Source organism: Lampetra fluviatilis, chromosome 11 (assembly GCF_964198595.1).
Source record: "Lampetra fluviatilis chromosome 11, kcLamFluv1.1, whole genome shotgun sequence".
In the NCBI taxonomy this organism is placed as follows: domain Eukaryota; kingdom Metazoa; phylum Chordata; class Hyperoartia; order Petromyzontiformes; family Petromyzontidae; genus Lampetra; species Lampetra fluviatilis.
The window spans coordinates 4,827,987-4,849,265 of NC_136285.1; the positions used below are offsets into that span (position 1 = coordinate 4,827,987).

The 21,279-nt window shown below is 43.6% G+C and overlaps 1 protein-coding gene across 4 annotated transcripts in view; it reads left to right on the plus strand.

Moving 5' to 3' along the window:
* The window catches only part of LOC144934738 (SLIT-ROBO Rho GTPase-activating protein 1-like), a 212,778-nt gene that overhangs the window by 87,768 nt on the left and 103,731 nt on the right, over positions 1-21,279 (plus strand). For 2 of the 4 annotated variants that reach the window (XM_078860826.1, XM_078860828.1), the window contains exons 3-4: positions 448-613; positions 19,933-19,995. In XM_078860826.1, coding sequence (XP_078716952.1) covers positions 448-613; positions 19,933-19,995 — 229 coding nt within the window. The remainder of the gene's footprint in view (positions 1-447; positions 614-19,932; positions 19,996-21,279) is intronic. The other 2 variants (XM_078860827.1, XM_078860829.1) reach the window with 1 other exon arrangement.

The following is a 21,279-nucleotide window of genomic DNA, read 5'->3' on the forward strand; positions in this document are numbered from 1 at the left end:
TCCACAGTGCTGGACGACAGGCCACGTGTGGCGTAGCCACCACCCGACGCAGTTTCCACTCTTGCCTTGAGATGCGATCGCGTTGGGACACCATACATCCGTGTAGAATTGTAATCGCCTCGTATCACCGTGTTATCACGCTTGTTCGTTCGTGTTGCATTATTGACCGCATTTTTCTGCGTTTGTCTTCTGCTGTTTTTTTATTCCTCTTCTACAATGTGCTTACGTGGTTCCTCTCTTGCCTGTCTTTGCTGTGCGTGGCGATGTGGCGTGGCATTGCCTTCTGCTGGTGTGGCGTTCTCTGGCATGGCGTGGCATCCTTCGCCTGGCTTGCCGGCACCGTGGCACCTTTCCCCACCCTCCCCCCCCGCTCCTTCCCCTTTGCAACCCCCCCCCCCCCCAACTTTAATTTCTCACGCCGTCCCCACCGCGGATTTCCACTCAAAGCAGGCGAGATCAGAACCTGCTGTCGCCCGTCAACTGCTGGTACCTGCTGCTGAACCAGACGCGGCGCGAGAGCCGGGATCACGCCACGCTCAGCGACATCTACCTCAACAACGTCATCGTGCGCTTTGGACAAATCGGCGAGGACTCGCAGCGCCTCTTCAAAAAGGTACAGGTCCCCTCCACCCACCCCCTCACCCACCCCCCACCACGGCTGTCCCCCTCCCCTTCCTCCCTCCCCCTTTCTTTCCCCCAGTATGTTAGTTTGGGTGCCAGGGTGGCGAGATGTTAACTACCTCGCCTGGTATGCAGGAGGTCATGGGTTCGATCCCGACCCTGACGCCTACTGCTGTATATTTGGAGTTTGTGTGTCTCTTTTCCCGTGGTCGCCTGGATTTTTAGTCCGGGTCCTCCGGTTTTCCCCTCCACATTTTTATTATCAACGTGCGTTTAAGAGTATTTGGCTGCTATAAATGTCCACGTGATAATAAGCCACTTTGTTAAGCTATCGTTTGTGGCCAGATCGCTTTTGAAAAAGAGCTATATAGCTCAGTGGGGCTTACCTGGTAAAATAAAAATAATAGCTTAACTTCGTCATCTTACCCCTCCACCCCCCCATATAAATCTTCATACCCCCCTGCACGTGGTCCCCACCTGGGTGGAGCAGTGAGCCCAATTTTCCCTCTTTATCGAGCCCTGTCTGACCTAAATCTGGTTGCTATTTGCGCCGTGTATGTCCCCCCCGACCCCCGCTGTACAAAACGCGACTGGTGTTTTGTTCCGGGCTCACGTTGAGTTGCAATAAGCACATAAAAAAGAGGTACAGTTTAAAAAAAAATCTAATTGGTATGAATGCCACCTCGGCGTTTTTGTTTTTCGTTCATGCTCTGGCGGATGGGAGCGGTCGCACGGCAGTAAAAACACCAAACTGCGAACTTGGTGACCTGAGTTCGATTCACGGAATATGGCTAACATCAGCGCCGGTCATTTCCTTGCCAGTTCATAGGATCATCCTCTTTTTGAGGCAGCCATTCCAGAAAATCTGTCAGTAGCTGTCCTGTAATATCTGTAAGTTTAATTGGGGCATGAAAAGTTAAGTCTGAGAAGATTGTATGGCCCTAAGTCAGTGATAATGTCTCCATGATCAAACAAGCATAGGGGTGATGTTCATCCTCATTGGTGACCCTAAGTCAGTGGTGGAAATTCCACATTATTACGGCGAGGGGGGGGTACAAGTCAGCCTTTAAGTTCTCCGCTGTTGGCTATTGCCTTCCCACAAAGTGATATCCATTTCATTGAATATGGATTGATCTCCTTTTAGAGGTTGATTAAGCCTGTGTCTATGCACCGAGCTGATACGGCTGAACCCCTGGATTTGAATCCAGACAATCATCTATCAATAAACCAGGCATTCAGGTTTAGCGAGAAGCTGGTCTCACACGAGTCAACAATGATAATTTCGTGTCCAAAGCAGATGCTTTCCAACCTGGACTTGAACCCATACATCTCAGTGACGGCAGGCTAAGTGACTTGACTTTTTCCATTAGCTCCGTCGGGCAGGCAGCTACCACCTTCTCAGAAACAGAGCTTTCGAGTAACTTAAAGGAAAAGCAGCGTTGTACTTAAAGGTCAACGACAATTTAGCAGAAAGCCCGCATCCTTGAAATGTTCAGGCTTTCTCAACGCACAGTTGACCGGGGACGTTTAGAGTTTTAAAGAAAATAAACCCCCACAAACCTACGCAGACATATGAGGATTTGGCCACTTAACCTGGTGTCAGATGTTGCTGCGTTAAATTTCACACCGCTCACTCCGTTGTTGCTGTTGGGTACCTTGAAGTTCCTGAAAAGGGAAAACGAAAAAACTCGGAGGGTTGGACGTAGGTGGGGCTTCTGTGTCGGTTGCAGAGCGGCAGTGACGCTTTTTTTTTTATATCGCTAAAACTACACTTGGAATGTGATTGACTAGGAGCTACAATACATACAAAGATACACATATACACGGATTGGAGAATATTATTCAAAGCTATATTCTTTCTGTTATCCATATACATTTCTATGATTTTAAGAATTACTGTAGTTAAATTGTCCGTATGCTCTTTAAGGGCACTTGCCACAACAGTCTGTTAAGGCTATACTGGGGGAGGATCTTTGTCTTTGTAGTGCTCAAGTGAGCGTGGGGTGGTGCTCATCTCCAAACAATGGCGGAAATTCCACGTTCCTATGGTGGTGGCCCAATTTAAGTCGGATGACCACTGCTGACCCTTCCCAGCAAGTGGATGTTCATTTCCTCCGCCCTGGAGGAATGCCAGGCTGAGTACAACCCCCAGTCAGAATTCGAACTCATGCCTCTTGACTTCTTAGTTGATTGCGCTAACAAAAGTATCGCCTGTAACAATAAAACAACATCTGCCCGATCACTAGCCATGCACGGTTAAAAAATGAAAACTCATTGTATTTAGTAATGTATTTAAGATGTATTATAAGACAATTTAACAAGGTCTGGATTAAGTATATCATGGGGAAGGTTAGGGGGTTTCTTAATATTACATAAGGTTGCTGCACAACAATTAGTAGCTGTTATCGTTTAATGTGAATAATTAGTAATTGGGGCAACCCACGAATGTTCGCCGTAGTTTTGGTGCAGATCGTGGTTCAGAGGGCATTGAAATCGCAGAGTTCAGTCTGTGATTACTGTCACAGGTGCACTCCCCCTTGAAACACTGTTACCACAAATTGTACCTTTCCCATTAGCGCTGGTGTTTAACCGCTTTTGTGCTACAGCATGTGAGGGTTTGTGTGTGTGACTGGAGAGATGAGCTATTTAAAAAAAAACAGAGCTTTTGCTTGTTTTTAGATGGACTGCCAGGAATTCTTGATGTAAATCCTCGGCAAAACCGATGGATTACAAGCGTTTTGTTCCAAAAAAAATCCCACGGTATGATTTGTGCCAACGAGGGCATCCTTGCTGTTGAAGGAAACGGCACAATCTTAATCATAAAAACGTTTGAAAGGATTAGGCGAAGACATAATCCCACTTTTCGTACATCAATACCGTTTGTTTATATAGTATTTTCAGTTTAAATTCATATATTGTAAGTTCACTGCAATGGGTGAAGTTGTCCCACGGAAGGCCACACTCATTTTATTTATAATTATTATTATTGTGTTGTTTCTTTGAGGGATTTATTGTGTGGAAAAAGGGTTTCCATAAATGTTATTGAGCAATAGCAGAAATATATACAAGCACTGCACTATGTTCCAACATGCATCATATTTATGCCACATAATGCTTATGCGGCACGTAAAAAATATTTATATGAAACAGATGGCGTGTTTTTGTAAAGGCTATGTGATTTGAAAGAAGTGGATCTACCCACACTTTACTCCATCACTCGTAATCCATTATTCACTTTTACTGCAGCACACGGCATTTTCACTGCTGGGTCGAAATAAATAGTAGTAAAAGAATGAATTTGACCCTTCCAGAATAGGAACCAAACTTGGTAATTTTGATTTACGAGGTCGGTGTGTTACAGTTCTTATAACACCAGATACATTGAGGTGCCAGTGTTGGTTAGAACGTCCATCTGGCAATTAATCAAGTTCACATCCTATCTTACATCTGGGGTGGATGAGAGGTACAATGCAATTTTGATTTGTACAGTATCATGTATGTATCTATGTTGAAGTTAATTTGCGCTGTATGTAGCCAACTGTGCTAATTAGAAGTGTGGGGGGAAGGACAACAAACTAAACACAAAAATAAGTTCTAACAGTGGGACATGTTACGGAGGAAAGTCCTTAAACTTTGGACTTAAACAGGGGAAGGGAGTCAACAGCACAGATGGCAGGGGGTAGAGAGTTGGAGTCTATGGGGCAATAGAGAAGAAGATGCAACATTCCACTGAACAAAGGTTGACTGGAGGCTTTGATTTGATTGACGGCCTTAGTTCCTGGAGCACCCAGTGCATGGAGGGGATTCAGGTGAGGCGAGGGAAGAGTGGTAGGCAGGGGAAAGTTTATGGAGGATTTTGAAGATGGTGTGTGTGTGTGTGATCTTGAAGTTTATTCAGGATTAAATTGGAAGCTAGTGGAGGGACTGCAGTATTGGGGTGATGTGGTTATATTTATAGGTGCGGGTGAGACGTCTGGTTAGTGGCGTTTGGATGTGCTGACTTGGGGAGACTGTAGAGGAGAGAGTTGCGATAGTCGAGTCAGGATGAGATGAAGGTTCCCAGCAGGCTCTGGGGGTAAGGACATGACAGATTCAGGAGATAAATGAATTTGTCATGGTGGCCATCAAATGGAAATACTTGCCCCAAAGAAATGTGGAATTACTACCACTGACTTAGAACCAGAAACAATGTTTCAGCTGGGATATATTTTAACTTTCTGTCCGAGGTATTCTTTGGAAAGTACCACGTATAATGCTTTGGATGACGTCCATCTGCGTGTTTTTGTTTTGTTGGTACGATGTCCCCAAAGTCACAATCGGAGAGACATACAGCACAACCGCGAAAGCCATTGTCCGTCTCCGCTTTCTACACAAGAGCAGCTTTGCTTAGGGATCCTTCACTTCCAGGTTCTTTTTGACACAGTTCAATGATTTGTAATGTGTATGTAAAGGGTGTGGGCCTCTGGTGTTCTGCCGTTGTCTCCCAAGCTTTCCTCGGAAACCCTTTAATCTCCCACGTGGGAATATGTGCCTGTCGCCTCTCCGCTGTGTTGGCTCATCAGGGCCAGCCGGACAGCTGTGCGCTGTGTGCTTTCCCATCGCTTGTGTTTACACAGAGCCCTGAGTGGACAGGACAAGGGGGGGGGGGGGTGGCCCTCTGTCTTTTTAAAATCTACCAGGCTCTGTGTAATCTTGTCTAAAGGTCGGATGGGGAGGGGGCTCGGGGCGGGGGGGGGACCCGGGGCGGGGGGGTGAAAAAGCAATGGCTGTGTAAGGAAAGGGCGAGAAATCCGGTTGTATTTCCTGTTTAAAACCTCGTTAAACCGGCGAACGTGAGCTCTTGCGTTCCTCAGCACTAAGCCCCTTGGAGAAGGCCCAGTTTGTCCAGCAATGTTTCTTAAATGGGGAAAAACATTGCACGTTATTTTTATCGTTGTCGTTTTAGTTTTGTGCACCGATTTTTTCAGCGTCGAGGGAAATAGTAAAAAAAAAATTCCGTGGTGCAGCTGTTAGAGCGGTGATTCGTTATTTGTACTTTGTAGTTCAATGCTTTGAGTTCAAATCTCAGTCAGGGACGACCTGATCCCGTTATATCTCCAGAATAGAAGAAATAAGGACCACTTTATGGGGAGTCCATAATAGTTCTCCTGTGGATATAAAGGTATTCCTTTAAATGTTAAATTAAACCACCAACTCTGGGCCTCCAATGGAAATTAGCAACAGTCCATTGCGAGTTTGGGCATGCTCACTTTGCTACAACAACAGAAGAGACAGCGATTTGTTCATTACATGTGATATCAGTGGCATGGCTCGGATTCTGCAGTGGAAAAACAACCTGGCATCTTCTTAAGTTCTGCCAGGCTGGCTCGGCAAAGCCCCGTCATGAATCAGTTGTGCAGTGGAAAATAAATATATATGAAGTGGGCTGGCCCAGTTTGTGATCCAGACAAGTGGACTGCGCTTGGATTTCCACACCGGCCATGCTGAGCTCACGAAGTTCAGGTGCATGCCTCAATGTGCTCTTTTTCAGAGGTTTACGAGTTCATCGCCACCCGCTCCACCAATGTTACAGGAGTCATTGGAAGATACACATGGTAAATGGCATCCTGCCCTTAGATCAAAGCAAGGGCTTTGCTTTTATTAACGACAACCCATATTAAACACGGCCGAAAATGGCAAAAATATAAACAGCTTTGGGCTTGAGATCACAGAAGCCAACATGAGGATACATTATACATCGTGAAAATATATCTGTATTTGAGTACTTGAAATAAAAAAAGGTTTTATGATTACTTCCCTCCAGCTGCAGAGGGAAGGAAGAGGGAAGGAATGGGGGGTGGGTTGGAGGGGAATGGGCGCCACCTATGGAGCTCCACGTCTGACCGGGATGGGCCCTCCCAGTAACACCCCGGCGTGGCCCGGGTCTGGTTTCTCACTCGGCGTGAAATCGCAGCATCACCGATATCTCTTCAGGGAAAGCAAGGGAGATCTGGACGTGGGTTTATACGATAAGGGTTGGTGAAGGAAGCTCTAGAAGCAACGGGGTTTGGGGGAAAGAGGCCGAGAGGTAGGAAAGAGGAGAGCACTCCTCGACAGTTTGAAAAAAATGGGCTCTTTGTGCTGAAATGAAAAGGAAAGAATGAGTTTGGAAAGGGTGGAGAGAACGTGAACCAGTAACCTGCCCAGAGGCAGAGAAGGCAAGAAAACACATGGTCCATTGTATCTTGGTCATCCACCTTGGCTAAAACTCATTGTCCTAGTGGTGCTGGCTTTGTTCACTGACACAACCACAATTATTATAATAATATTTAAATGCAGGCATGTTTAAGCACGTGGGGGGAACTGGCATGCTGTGTGTATGTATGTTGCACTTCTTTCGCGCACCGTACCTACAAACTGTGCTAATTCTCATTCTCTTGCACAGCTTCCACATTGCATACATTACATATATATTAAACTAGGATGTTTAAATATGTCCTGGGCTTGAATAGCAGAATTTGTTATGTAATATGTATTCTTTAAAATAATTTTATCAATTGCTCAAACCCATTTGTGTCACTTAAACAGCACCCCTTTGAGCATAAATGCAGGCCGTGAAGCGAACAATTGTGCGGTAATATCAGTGTACAGACTGCTTTAAACGTGGACATTAAAGACCCCCTTTTCGTTATGTTTTATTGCAGACGCATGTTTGTGTCCATTGGAGCCTAGGTCTGCCAAGAAAAAAATTACCTCCGGTTGCAAAATTTGATCAACTTAAAAAAATTCCCCCAGTGACAGCTGATTGGCATTCAGTGAATGTGAATCTCATAGGAGTGAAATTAGTTTTTTATTATTAAACATGTCTCGAATACATGAACAAAAGGTCAAATTGTTCCCATACTTACACCAGAATTGGACGGTGCTCACCATTCATCAGAGACAGTTCTACATTAACGAGGGCAGGAAAATAGTTTATCAACAGGACAGGTTTCCATCACTTTACGCGGTAGATGCTTTCCCAAAATGGTGCACAAAAAGAAACCGCGCGTGGAGACAAATGCCTGCCGCTTAGCGCACACAGTAATCGCCCAGTGTTGTCCCACGTCTGGCCGCATACGAGGGAATTCAAACTGCATGTAGCAAATTTTGGATAGAAATAGGTTGGCCGCCTATAAGCAAAAGCACACAAACTCAACTCGCATAGAGCAATGGAAACCTGCAGTCCTAATTTCGCCCACGAAGCTGTGCTTCATGTACTTGCCCTATAGTAATGATGGCGATGGTTGATGGTAGTCTATTCAGCTTATGATAATTGATGATGATAATTTATCCCTGGCCGGAAATAAAACTTTGATATTGTGATGGGGATTGTCATTGCTCTGCCGACGAAGCCACACCCCAGAATTCTGTTTCAAACAAGTTCCTGGCATTACAAATATTTTAGGTAGAGGTGCATTCCTGCAATTGCATATTGATGCCACTGCTAGCAGCAGGGCCTCTACTCGAGAGCACTCTAAAGAAGATATTTTCGACTATTTGCTCCACACTAGCCAAACGTCTTGGAAGAGTTACCCACACTTTACCCCACCACGTGTGGTTTACCAATTAACTAACCGTGGTGAATTCACTTATAATGCATTTATAAAACTTGCATGTTATTTTTACCGCTGTGCCGGGAGATCAATCGAACCTGTGCCAGTTGGTTTGCAAGTCCCGTGTGTGAAGCAGTGCACCACCTTGGCAGCATCCACAGCTATGCTATTGACACTGTTATTGTTTTTACTATTCCACTAAACGCTCATTGTTTGGTGATAGCCGCCGCAGTGTGTGTTTGCCCCAGAGGGGTGAGCTGCAAGCACAGCTGTGAGCGTGGCCAGGATGTGATGCTTAGGCCGGCAAGGGGCCCTTTGAAGTGCAGGGCAGGTTGATCCCTCGGCAAACACCCCATGCGTGCCCGCAATATGTGTGCTTTTCCAAGCCACCGTCTCGCGTCTGCAAACTCATCCATCTCCCATCAGCCTTGGTACAATGTATTACAGTGATTGAATGCGGCACTTGAATGCTACTGGCTGCATGTTCATCACGCAAGCAAACTCCAGTCGTCCTCGCAGCAGCGGCTTTTGGCTAACCATCGAATAAAGATGGTCACTGCAACGATCGCTCTAAGATGTGCTTCTGTGGACATCTGGAACACTCTTCCTTCCTCTATTAGGAAGCCACTGGAGCTTATGCAATTTTAAATATTAAATTGAACACTTCTTTCTTGAGAACTCCTTTTGTGTTTAATTTATTGTCCTTCCACCGCACCTCTGATTAGCACGGTTGGCTACGTACGGTGTGGAAGAAGCTCAACGTACATAGGTGTTGGTACATGCGACCATGGTGCTCACGATGGCTGTTGCCCATGATGCTTGGGTATCCAGAGGCTATGGTTTGCTGGTAAGTGCCAAGAGTATGACCCTTTTCATGGTCTTGCAATCCAAGTGTGGTCTTGAGGGTTCGGCCACATCTTGAGAATTCTCTCAAGGTTTCGCCACACACGGCCGCGGGTATCTTCATCTTCCGCCCCTGAAAATGGCCTCAGTAATGCGTGGCGAAAGCTTGAAAGAAGAAGTTCTCAACACACAGCCTCACACAGGAGAGCATTACGTGGATCAGGCTCTGTGATGCGAAGTCGTTTTCCAATGGAAGATATTGATCTGGAAGGCGTGTTGGATGGAAGATCAATGTGTCTCTCCTGCTGTGCTGTCATAAATCACACATTTACACATTGATTTACATTTTAATGGAAACACAAGCAAATTGTGTTTTAGAATTGCATTGCAGGGCAGTGTGGAATTTCAACGGATTGGTCAGTACCTGTAGTGGAGATGATCACCATTGCACGCTCATTTGAGCATGGATTTTTTTTTACTTGATTTGAAACCGTAAAATCAAACAAAACATTGAATTTAGGGCTAAAAAGACTACATATATTAGAATTGGAATCCCCTGAGTTTTAGAAACTTCCAAAAATCTCAAAAAAATTTCAGTTAAGTAATTATATGTATGTTCATTGCCCAAATGCTGCCTTTCAAATTACTGCTTTGATGTTTGAAAGTGCATCTAAATTCAATCTCTACACATTGTGTCTGCGAGCTATAATTGAGGCAATTAAAAAAAAGGCATTCAAATCCACTCAGCATTGTAGAATTTTACTCTCAAAATAAGTTACAAGTTACACATACATTTGCAGGCTAATGGACATCAATATTTGGTCTGGTTTTTTATAATACAAAAAATTGGTGAAACGTCTGTACTACCCAGGAGAGCTTATTGGAGTTACACTGTGTTTTTAGATTAGTATTTATATATAGTACATAATGGGCCCATGTGACCTCTGCAGCCACTATGGATGCTATCATTCACTGCAACGTGAAAAACAAAAACATTGAGTTTATTTGGACCCAAATTTACGTGAAATAATTACATCTCTGGGAGGGAGGGTGTGGTGGTGGAGTGAATGATTTTAATGGTTACACATCCACTGCTGGTGCATTACCTGTACGCCTCGCTTTGGATTGCCCAACAATTTGTGAGACTCCCTGGTCGTCTGACTCACGAGGTAGCAAGTCGATGTCACATAGCTGAGTTGGTTTGTGAACCCATCTGTGTGGATGTTTGTGCTATTCCCCTTGTACGAAGAAAAATTGGCCAAACATCCAAATGCAAGGCCCCTCTGGGAAAACAAGTCTTGATCCTCAGTGACACTTTCCTGAATAAATGAAGTGAAGATAAGAAATTACATTTCTGATGTAAATTACGGGGCAATGTGTTATATGGCGCAGATAGCGGCAACCAAACAAAAATCATGGGCATGAATTATGATTACGTCAAAAGTGAGAGGAATGCACACGTCTTCATGAAATGCTTAAAATATTCTTCTTGGTTTTTTCGGTAAAGTCACGTAGAAGGGAAGTAATAAAATAATAAAAATAAAACATAATAAAATGAAACAATTCTCACGACGTTTCGGCCACAACGCAGGCAGCCGTCCTCAGGTATTTTCACCTAAGGACGGCTGCTTGCGTTGTGGCCGAAACGTCGTGAGAATTGTTTCATTTTATTATGTTTTATTTTTATTATTTTATTACTTCCCTTCTACGTGACTTTACCGAAAAAACCAAGAAGATGAATCCCTGCAGTCACGAAAGCTTTAAATCGATGCTTAAAATATTGTTCTCGTAGAGAAGGGTGGTTGCTCTTTAGTCTTTCCATTACTCTGGCCTCTAATTTCCTAAAATGAGAGTGGGAGGAGACCTGACATCTCCTTCAAAGGACAGTGGGATCTGGTTTCTAGCCAGCGATCCTGGAGCACAGAGGCTGTGACCCAGCCCAGCCCCATACTGCAGTGTCAGCGCCTCGCGCTTTTGCTGTCCTGTCAATGAGATATCGGTCCTTCCCAGAGGCTGGGCGTGCGGCTGCTATCACTGGCCAAGGTCACGCAGGGTAGAGACCGGAAATGAGAGCCGCTGGGCTCGAGGCTGCGCCGCCCTCGGCTGGAATTTCATTGGTCAAAGAGCAACCCAGGCGCATGGCACATAACAGCATCGATGATGCGTTTAATTGAAGAAAAGATTCTGATGATATTGAGATTAATCCCAAAGCCAATTTCAACGTATTTATTATTATTTTTAGTTGGGCGTGGGGTCGTTTAATCTGTGGACATCCTTGGAATTTAGATGTTACACATATTTTAATGAAGATCATTAAAAATACTGGACTATGTGTGGGAGCTCATATATAACTTTATTTAATCTGTGCACAAGTGTGCGGGAGGGTGTCTTACTTATTGCTGGGTCTTATTAGACAGAGAATACGGTATTTAATATTATTAGTCAAGATTTCTGTGAGTCTCATGAAGAGGCAAAGGCATCGCAAAAACATCACATGCTTAAAATTAAAATGAGCGGCAGAAAGAGCGTGTATTACCGAGCACATACATTGGTGAATGACGTCATTGGAGCAGTCAAACAAACAAAAAAGTCGGCTTGGGCAGAACACATTCCTGGAAGGATTATGACCAATGATCAAGAATAATGATGGAGTAGTAACCAAGGAATAGAGCTCGTTTGAGAGAGGAGGGTGAACGGTAAAGCGGTGCGATGGAGCGAAGAAACCAGCTCATGCTGGGTGGATTATTCGGTGCAGGTCCTCAGTGGGTTGTAACATCGCAGATAGCAAAAGATGGCAGCGGTCTTTGCGTGTCGTTGTGATTGAGCGCTGTGTTTACCCGTGATCTTTGTAGGTGCTGCGTAAGTAGGCAGAGGATATGGGGAAGCAGCTTGGAATTCCATAATAGAATGTGGCAGGAAAGCACTGCAAGATATAATCGGGAAGAGCCAGTTGTGGTTGGGCACCTGTGCGGCGTGGAGGATGGAAGGTGACCGAGACAGACTTTCCGGTGGTACCCAAAGGTGGACAACCGAGCGGTAGACGTAAACGTGCGGGCCAGAAATAGCTTGGCCAACCACACGGCTGGCGAGGTATGTGGTCTACGTCCACGCTGGCCAGACATCACGAAAGAGGTTTGAGTAATCACATTTTACTTCACCACGTAGGACCTGCCAGTTTGACTCACTGTGCCGTGCCCATTTATAAATTTGGCTGGATAGAGGAAACAAATAGCATTTGAACTGATGTGCTTTATCTATTTTACATATTAATTTTTCATTATTTTTTGTATTGTTGTTGTAACTTTCTGACCCAAGCCTGCTGGACATCTGTGACAAAGAGCTTCATAGCTCATCCGATTTCTCCAGCGTAAATAAAGGTTCTAATTCTGAATGGGTTGAATACAGAAAGATCAGACCTTGGGAGTTTAGATAAGACCTTGTGAGTTTAGATGTGGACTCTACAATAGCTGCAAGATCCGGCAGAAGGAAGCAAGTGAAGGTCAGACGTGTGCTGCATCACCGGCATTGTCGGTGCCGACCTCGTGATATTAAAGGCATCTTTTTTTTCCCACTGAGCAATTACACTCCAGCAAAACAATAACAACGGACTTTTCATAAAAATTTAAATTGGGCTCAAGGTTAAATCTTGGCTTAAAGCTTCCGTGACTGCAGGAATTTATATTCTTTGAGTCTTTCGGTAAAGTCATGTAGAGAGGTTGAAAGAAAATAACAAAAAACTCGACGTTTCGATCACAAGCGATCGCTTGTGTTGTGTTCGAAACGTCGTAGTTTTTTGTTATTTTCTTTCAACCTATCTACGTGACTTTACCAAAAGACCCAAAGAATAAGGGCTCAAGGTTATTTAGAGTTAAAGGCAGCAATAAACGTGGAATAATTTACAAGTAGTTATGTCAATACACGTGATAACTGTGGATCTGCAGGATAGAATCGCTGATTGCGTCCACCCATTTGTTTGTGTGTGTGTACTTTCACACATTAAAAACATGATCCTGAGAAGAAAACAAGAACTTACTGAAATCAAATAAAAACCACAGTGATGACATTGTAGGTGCAGTTTGGCTGTGTAGAATGCTAAACCGTTTAGCTTTATAGAAAAAATGGGTACTGATTGAATACAAAAAAAGTTAAATGCAAACTAATTGGAAACTCTAGACTGATTGGGCTCTCACGGTACGTTGGTTAATTGTGCTAGGGAATCTAAAGTGGGCGATGGTGGCTATGCATGTGGCCTGTAGTCGAGCACTGTGGAGGCAGCGAGGGTTGGTATCACCACACAAATGTTGTGAAACTCCCTTCCCGTGGGCGTCGAGGTGCCATACCCCTGGCTCGCCATGAGAACGTGGTACTTGAAAAAGTAGAATACCCGCCACCTGTTCCATCTTTACGGGATAGGGTTGCCCCTCGCACGCTTTGGGTTTTCTCCGGGTGCTCCGGTTTTCTCCCAAATGTAAGCGCTCATTAATTGGCCGATAACACCGTGATATAACTCGCTTGGGGGGCTCACCATCTGGCTGACATCTCCACGTGTCTGTGGTTCCTCGCAGTCATCCGCTTCGAGGGTGAGCGGTCGTGTTGGTGAACATCTGTGAAAAAGAGCTTCATAGCTCATTGGATTTCTCTGGTCTAAATAAAGATTCTGATTCTGTTACAAGTTGAATTTAGTAGTATTATTATTGTTGCCATAAAGTGCCCAAGTGTAGTATTTAATGGCCATGTTGAACCTTCGAGTACAATGTCAGAACAGTACAGCACACTGGTGTAACGAATTGGCATTTTCTGTTTTATTTGACAAACCTTACTAATTGGCTGTGTCGGGTGGTGGCAGGTTTACCGACACATCTATTTACGCGATCTAACCCAAAAAGCCTGTATTATGGGTGTTCCAACGTGTGGGTGTTACAGCTTGGTTTTTTTGCTTTCCCGGTATGTCCCAGTGCGTAACAGGCAGACACAACCAAGCGTTATTATTTCCAAAAAATAGAAGATGTGTTTAAAAAATGATACCCCATGTCAATCCGCTGCTGGATGAAGGGCTACCACGCCACGTCGTGGTCACGTGGTTTGACCATACTCTACTCAGCTGGCCAGTGCTGGTAGGTGAAGGTGCACCAAGGACTGGTTCAAATACAAGTCGCCACTGATTCTAGTTTTGATGGGGAATCTGAAGACAGCTCGTTGGGTTCGTGGCACGAAGCACAAACTACGCGCTCCACTTGCACGTTGTCATTTTACAACTCTCTTATGAGCCTCTGCTCATTCATGTGACAAGCTTACCAGCTTGTCCAAAAGGCACGCGTGATATTTTACAGGAGAGTTATCTGACAGAAATGTTGTCGCATTTAATAAACGACTTTTAGTTTGATAAATAAAATAAAAAATAATTGCAATCAGTAAATTATTCAGTGCTCAGTTTGGGGTTCACCAATGCTTTATAACCAGAATGTGTTTATACTGGGTGATAATTTGCTTAACCTAATTGAAAAAAAAGTCTCTGTAACATTTCTTATCTTCATCAGATTTATGCCTGTGATCATAAAACTAGTTAGTGTTTTGTAATAAGAGAGGAATGTGGATTACGTTTGCGTCGTGATTTGCACGGCACATTAAAATGACTTCATTATTCTACTCTTATTTATACATCGGTATCGTCGTGTTGAACCACTGCCCGTGTCTCCATTCGGACTGTTAAATAACACCAGCAGTGGGAGTAGGGCCTGTTGTATAATCTGGTGACAAGCGGAACCCACTGCGCACCAATGCCATCTTTCTGTGGTGAGGGTGGCTGCTTCCGTGGATTTTTTTTTGCTGCCGTTAATGAGCGTGGAGATGCGTTGACGCTGAACAATGAGTGCCAAAAACAGCTGTTGGCAGATGGCCCAGCACGCCAGTGCGCTTAATCAGACTCGTACTTTAAACAGAGTTCCTGGAGAAAAAGCAGAGAGGCCAGTTTTATAGCAGAGGAAGTGTGGCCTTTGCATGCAGTGTGTCTCCTGCATGACATGCTCACCCGCAAAGACAAAGAATCCCCGTGTAGCCCTGACAGACTGTTGGGACAAGTACCGTTAATGAGTACCTATGTAGGCAAGCATGGCACATTATAGGGTGGTGTGGCCAGCACCATACCCGGCTAACTTTTGCCTTCCAAGTGTTGATGTTTACACATTGCTCCAAGTACTCATTTAAGGTTGAGTCGACCTAGCAGAGGCCCAGAACCAGTTCATGTGTTTGCCACTGTTATTAGTTGTGAGCTGAAATTAAACTCGGGTCGCTGGGTTCGTAGGACAGCGTGCTAACTATTATAGTCACGCTCCCCACTCGCGTACAAACGCACTAATACATATGCACAGAGAGCACACTTTAACTTGCTCGTTTGCACATTGCACACACAAACACGTTCGGGACAGACGCACACACTTGTGCAGTGATACTACGCAGGAGTTTCGGATTTAAAATTTTGGATTCCATGATTTTTAAGAACTATTTCGAATCTGCTTTTTTTCTTGGATCATTTACATTATATATTTGTGTATGTGTGCTAAACAAATCAATGTCACCCGATTCCACGCGGCACTTTTTTTTTTCTTCATTAAAAGCATGCCGGCGATGTCGTATACGTGATGTCATTTACAGTTTTGAGATCTATTTGAAAATTGGGGAACACATTTTTCTAGGAGTTGCACGCAATAGAAAGGTCACAAGCACAGTCTGTATGTACAATATAGTTAACCCACAGTAGCCCTCTGCTAGGGTTGTTCCCTCTGAGGTATGATAAAGCTGGGACATGGGATGCAAAGAATATCTCAGAATACTGAGAGGAGGAGAAGATACATATAATGCATTGTCTTGAGTGGTGCATTATTACACAAGTGACAAACACTGGGAATTTTGAATGCCCAAGATAGATCAGGAGGTTGACCCAGAGGACGATCCTGGGAAAACCAGGACAGGTGGCAACCGTTCCCTCTGCTCAAATGAGCCATGGGGGGCAGAGCTCATCTCCATTGAATGGCCTGAGGCTTCCAGACGGGTGGTGCTCTCCAGACCACTTCAACCACCATTGGAAGGTCACCAGTTCAAATCTCAGATGAGGATTGACCCTGCCCATCTTCACCATTGGGGTTGATAAAACAAGCACCACTTTGTGGGGAAGATTAGACAAATTGTCTAAAACAGAGACTGACCCCTGTCATAGGAATGGGGATGTTTTCTGATTTGGGGATTTTTTTTTATCCGAAAAATCAAAAATTTAGGCCTCGATTCTAATTTTGTTTTGGATCGGTCTGAAAAAGAGAAGTGATGCCACTCTGCCACTTCTGTGCTTTTCGCACCAAAGGTGGTGCCACATAGCATTGGGTGACATCACGATAGTTAATGCTAATACGTTTTATATTCGTTTCCCATGCGAATGTTCCGGAAATCCAAAAGAAGGTAAAAAAATTGTCCTGGGAAATGCAAAATTTTGGATGTTTTTTTGCATCCGAAACTGATTCATAGAATGTGGTCTTTACAACAGGGCTGTCAATCTAGATGATCAATGGTTTGAGCAGAGAGTCACTTGATGGTTGACTTTTTATTTACGCATCGTTGTCTGCCCCTTCCCATGCCCCTGAAGAAATCTGCCATTCTCTCAGAGAAATGCTTTTGTTTTGTTGGGGAGGGGGTGTTTTTTTTTTTAGAAACGTCAACAAAAGCTGGCATTCACCAGCATCTTGAATTTGTACAATTTTGTCCTGGAATGTGAGCCAATCTAGGCACGTCAACAACAGTGTCCGTTCTCCTGAAAAGCACTCGTAACAGCTCCCAGGGTCAGTCTCGACTAACTCACCGCATCGTATGCAGCAACTATGCTCAAAGGTCCAACAATGTGCGTAGCTTTTGTTGAACATTGGTCGCTCCGTATTGATTCACTTTAAAACGTTGAGGATATACGTGGACTTTTTAATTAATGGTAATGTTCGCTGAAATTCACCATCAGGTGGTGCTCATCTCCTTTTTCCCAGCCCTGAGCTGGTGGAGGAAATTCCACAACGACCACTGTCCACTTCCCCGAAAAATGCATATTAAATGTAATGACTTTGGAGGGATGTTGGGCTGAGATTTAACGCATCCTACATATTGAATCTCTTGGTTTTTCCAGCTGTTTTTATTCATATCTCTTTTCATGAGACCATATTGTCCTTTCAGTTACAATCGTATGTCTTCATGATCTGTTATGAAGAAAGGCTGTTGCACTAAACGTGCTTATTATGTAGTATTTCTCCATTGTAAGGCAGCGTAGATGAGCCTGGGCTTACTGAATTAATAATACTACAAACGAGCATCCAAAAATAAGCTGTGATTTTAAGAATAATTTGATTGTCCTTCCAGTCGAAAGTTAAAGTGTCTCCCCAATCCAATGAAGGTGGAATGGAGCTTTCTTCCATTGGCTGCCAAGTCAGGAGAGCAAATTCCTTACTCCTCTCTGATAAAGCAGTACTCGTTTTATCGACCCTGGAGTAATGCTGGGTAAATCGAGCCCTAACCTGGATTTGAACGCATGTTTTTCTGATTGTTAGTCAAGTACCCAACCAGAAGTACCATCTGGTGACGTGATTAGTTGAACACATGGTATACACTGTCCAGATTACAACTCTTATTTGAGTAAACATGTGAATATTTCAGTGTCACAAGTTTAAGCCATTCAGTGAGATAGCATTTCTTCTTCATAATTTCCAAATTGTTTACTTTAAAAGGGGCACAGGCTTCCACGATAGTGAATCAAGAGCAAAACAAGCGAGTGAGGTTGAAGTAGCACAGAGGGCACTGGGAAATGAGTCAGTGATGTCGCGAGCAGATGTCCCTCACACCGGGGGAGGGGTTTTGATGAGAATAATATCCACTCTGTAGGCAGTGGGAGGCGGCATGAGAGCAGGACACCCAGCTGAGATGTACAGAAAATATTGCCCCTTTTGGCCATCTCCTGCCCGCGGGTACGTGTCCCCGGGATGGGCAGATGCTCTCGGGGCTCAGCTGAACCTGTGCTTCTCTTGTTGAAGCCAATCCAGCTTGGCCATTTAAGAAATCGTAACGTCCAAGAGGCTCGTTGTCTCAAAGGGTATGAGGAAAATGCCAAATGATTGAACCAACATCCTTTGAGGACTTCGGTTCAAGCCCTAACAGTGTTGCCAACTGAGTGATTTAGTCACTAGATTTTGGTTTTCCCTTTTTGTCAATTGACGAGCTATAAATCCATCAACTTTTCTGGGAGCAACAACATGCTGCAGATTGAGAAGCAATTGCAAGTTTTCAAGAAGGGTGCTGTATAAGGTCTTAGAGTTTCTCAATTGACGAGTGACATTTTTTATTCCTTTGAAAGGTCTATCAAGCAACATCTAGTGGCTTTTTGAGATTTAATTTGTGGCTTTCCACTTAAGGAGTTGCCAATGCTTAGCCCTGAGCCGGGAAAGAGTTCCCGAATGTATGAGTTCATTCTCGTTTTCTAAAAACAGTTGGGAGTCGTCTGAGATATGACGATGCTTTTTTGATGAGAATTACTGAAAATAACGTATAGAAAAATGGTGATAAGAGTGTACAAGTCTACACACAGAGGTTTTCTTATGTATACAGCAAAGAATACTGGGAATAAATTAAATAATTGTAAGAAGGTCATTCTGCAAAAATGAATGGTGATGTGGAGGATTGTTTTCACGGATTCTAAAATTTGTGATGCTCTGGAATAATCACTTGAAATTTCAAGATGAAAATTTGCGGAATGTTAAGAATGTAAAAAAAAAATTGCCACGGGGCTACAAACTTGTAATATGCGTGAGAAGGTGCAGACTTTGGGATTTTAACCCCCACATAATTTATAAGGTACCACAGACTATGGGGCATAATTATATTTAGGATTACGTTTTTTTTTTGAGTTTCAATGTTGTCCATATGCCTTTCAAGTGCACCCCTGGATACTGTGTTTGAAGATATTTTGTAATTGAAGATGAAAAGTAACAAATTCCCAGCTGTGTGCTTGCTTAAATTAACAATGGTGCAGTGCTCATCTCCTTGGGCTATAATCTGAGCCAGTTGGGGAAACTTCCTCCTTCCCATGGCAGGACTCAGTTTCCATAAGACAAATTGACATTGCTATTCCGCAAAGTGGCACTCATTCTAATAGAGATGTGTAATGATTGTGAGTCGAGCATAATCCTGACAGTTTAACACGTCGGATTTCGCGACCAATATCATCCATAAGATTTTTTTTTATTAGATCGTGTAAATATATAAATGTGTCGTTAAAACCCGCCACCACCCGACACAGGCAACTATTAAGGGTTGTCACTGAGTACTCAGATTGTAAATGTTGTGGCTTGGCTCTCCAACACACCGGTGTGCTGTACTAGTGACGAATTGGCACGTTCTGTTTACGTGACAACCCTTACTAGTTGGCTGTGTCGGATGGTGGCAGGTTTTAATGACACATTTATATATTTACGCGATCTAACCCAAAAAAACTCTATTATGGATATTCCTGACAGTTCTAGTCGGTGGATACGAGCTGCATGAGAAAAACAATCCCAGGCAGTGGGAAAGGGAGAGGAGGAAGGGGCGGGCGGGGGGGGCAGTGACCCTATACCCTGGAGATAGACAGAAAGTTAGAAAAAGACGCAAGCTTGTTTAAGCGAAACTTGTATATTACATTCCTGTCGTATCCTTAATGGTGTGAGAATTTATACATGGGGGAGGGGGGGGAGACGGTAGGCGTTTGGGACTGCGCGTGGCGCTTTGGGTAGCAGAGGTGAGTGACGTGTGGAATTACATTTCTGTAATGTGTTGACATGCCTGGTTTGGTGTTTTAACGGTGTTCTCTTTTGTTTTCTCTCCAAATGTTTTCCAGAGCAAGGATATTGGGGTGACATTACAAGATGACTTGCTCAAGTACATCAGTGAGCTTAACACGGTAAGTGAAATGGCATCACCGTTGTGGTTGTTGTTGTTGTTGTGAAATAACCGTAATCTGCTCTGTGGGTGAAATAGAAAGGTCACTTTATTATAATTGATGGTAAGGAAATAATACATGAGCCATGGAGTCTCAAAGTTGACCTCCAGCACAGTGATTCATATCTCTATATGTTGAGAAAACCCACCGTTTAAAGATTGGAATCATCCTTGAAATTCAGCAGGCTAATGGCTCCCCGTCGTGTAAAGGGACAAGCCCTCTCCATATGGCAGCAGCGAACATTTATGACTGTTGCCATACTGATGAGTCCTATAAGGGTAAAAACCAATCTAACGTTGTCTTTGTTTCACTGCTTCCCATTGCTTGACCACTTTTTTTTCATGTGTTTCAGTTTGTGGTCTGAAAACGAGATGTCCAAACGTGCATTGCATTTGTGATCTGGATAAGACTGCGCTTTTGTACATGCAATGAACATCTACGCATATTGTGGAATCTTATCTTCATCACAGTAGAGAAAACTCATGACCTTTTATGTCATTTAGAAAATACCTCCTGAGTTCTAAGACACACTTTCATGGGGGTCCTGCTTTGAGATATTTTGCCAGTTCTATTTTAATCAATAAATACATAATCAAGCTTATATAAACAGCGCCATTCACAATATGTAGTCCCAAGGTGCGTTGCAATCGAAAATAGAGCACGGTAAAGCGGGATGTCTTTTTAAGGGTCAGAGCACTGAGCCAGCAATGCTGAGAACCTGAGTTTGAGTCCAGGTAGCTACTACCCACCAATTTAACCGGGTTCTCAAGTCGAGCAACTTTTTAGTCTCATCCTGTTGTGATAGTTGAAAATGTCGGTTTTGGTGGATGTGATGAACACTTTGTGCAGGGCATGTAAATGGAGTGGTGTAGTGTGTACTGAAGTTCGTTTGAGAAATATTGATAACATCATTCAGGGCCATTCTCTGACACAAGGTGATTCACTGCTGGCTGTGAGAGTTCCGAATGTATTTTTTTTCTTCACGACATGACCGCGATAATTTGAATTCATTTGGGAAAAGTAAAAGAAGATAAACTGTATTACTACAATTCAGAATTAGTTAGTTTTGAATTTGATTATGTAGGTTTGTCAGTTTTCATCTATACCCTCCACTACCTGACAGAGCCAATCAAACGAAGTTGTTACATGGGAAAATATTCCAATTGATCAGGTTTTTCATCAAATCTGAATGTTGAAAAGTAAGAACAATTTTACAATTTTATATTCGACGTTTCTCTGTAAATT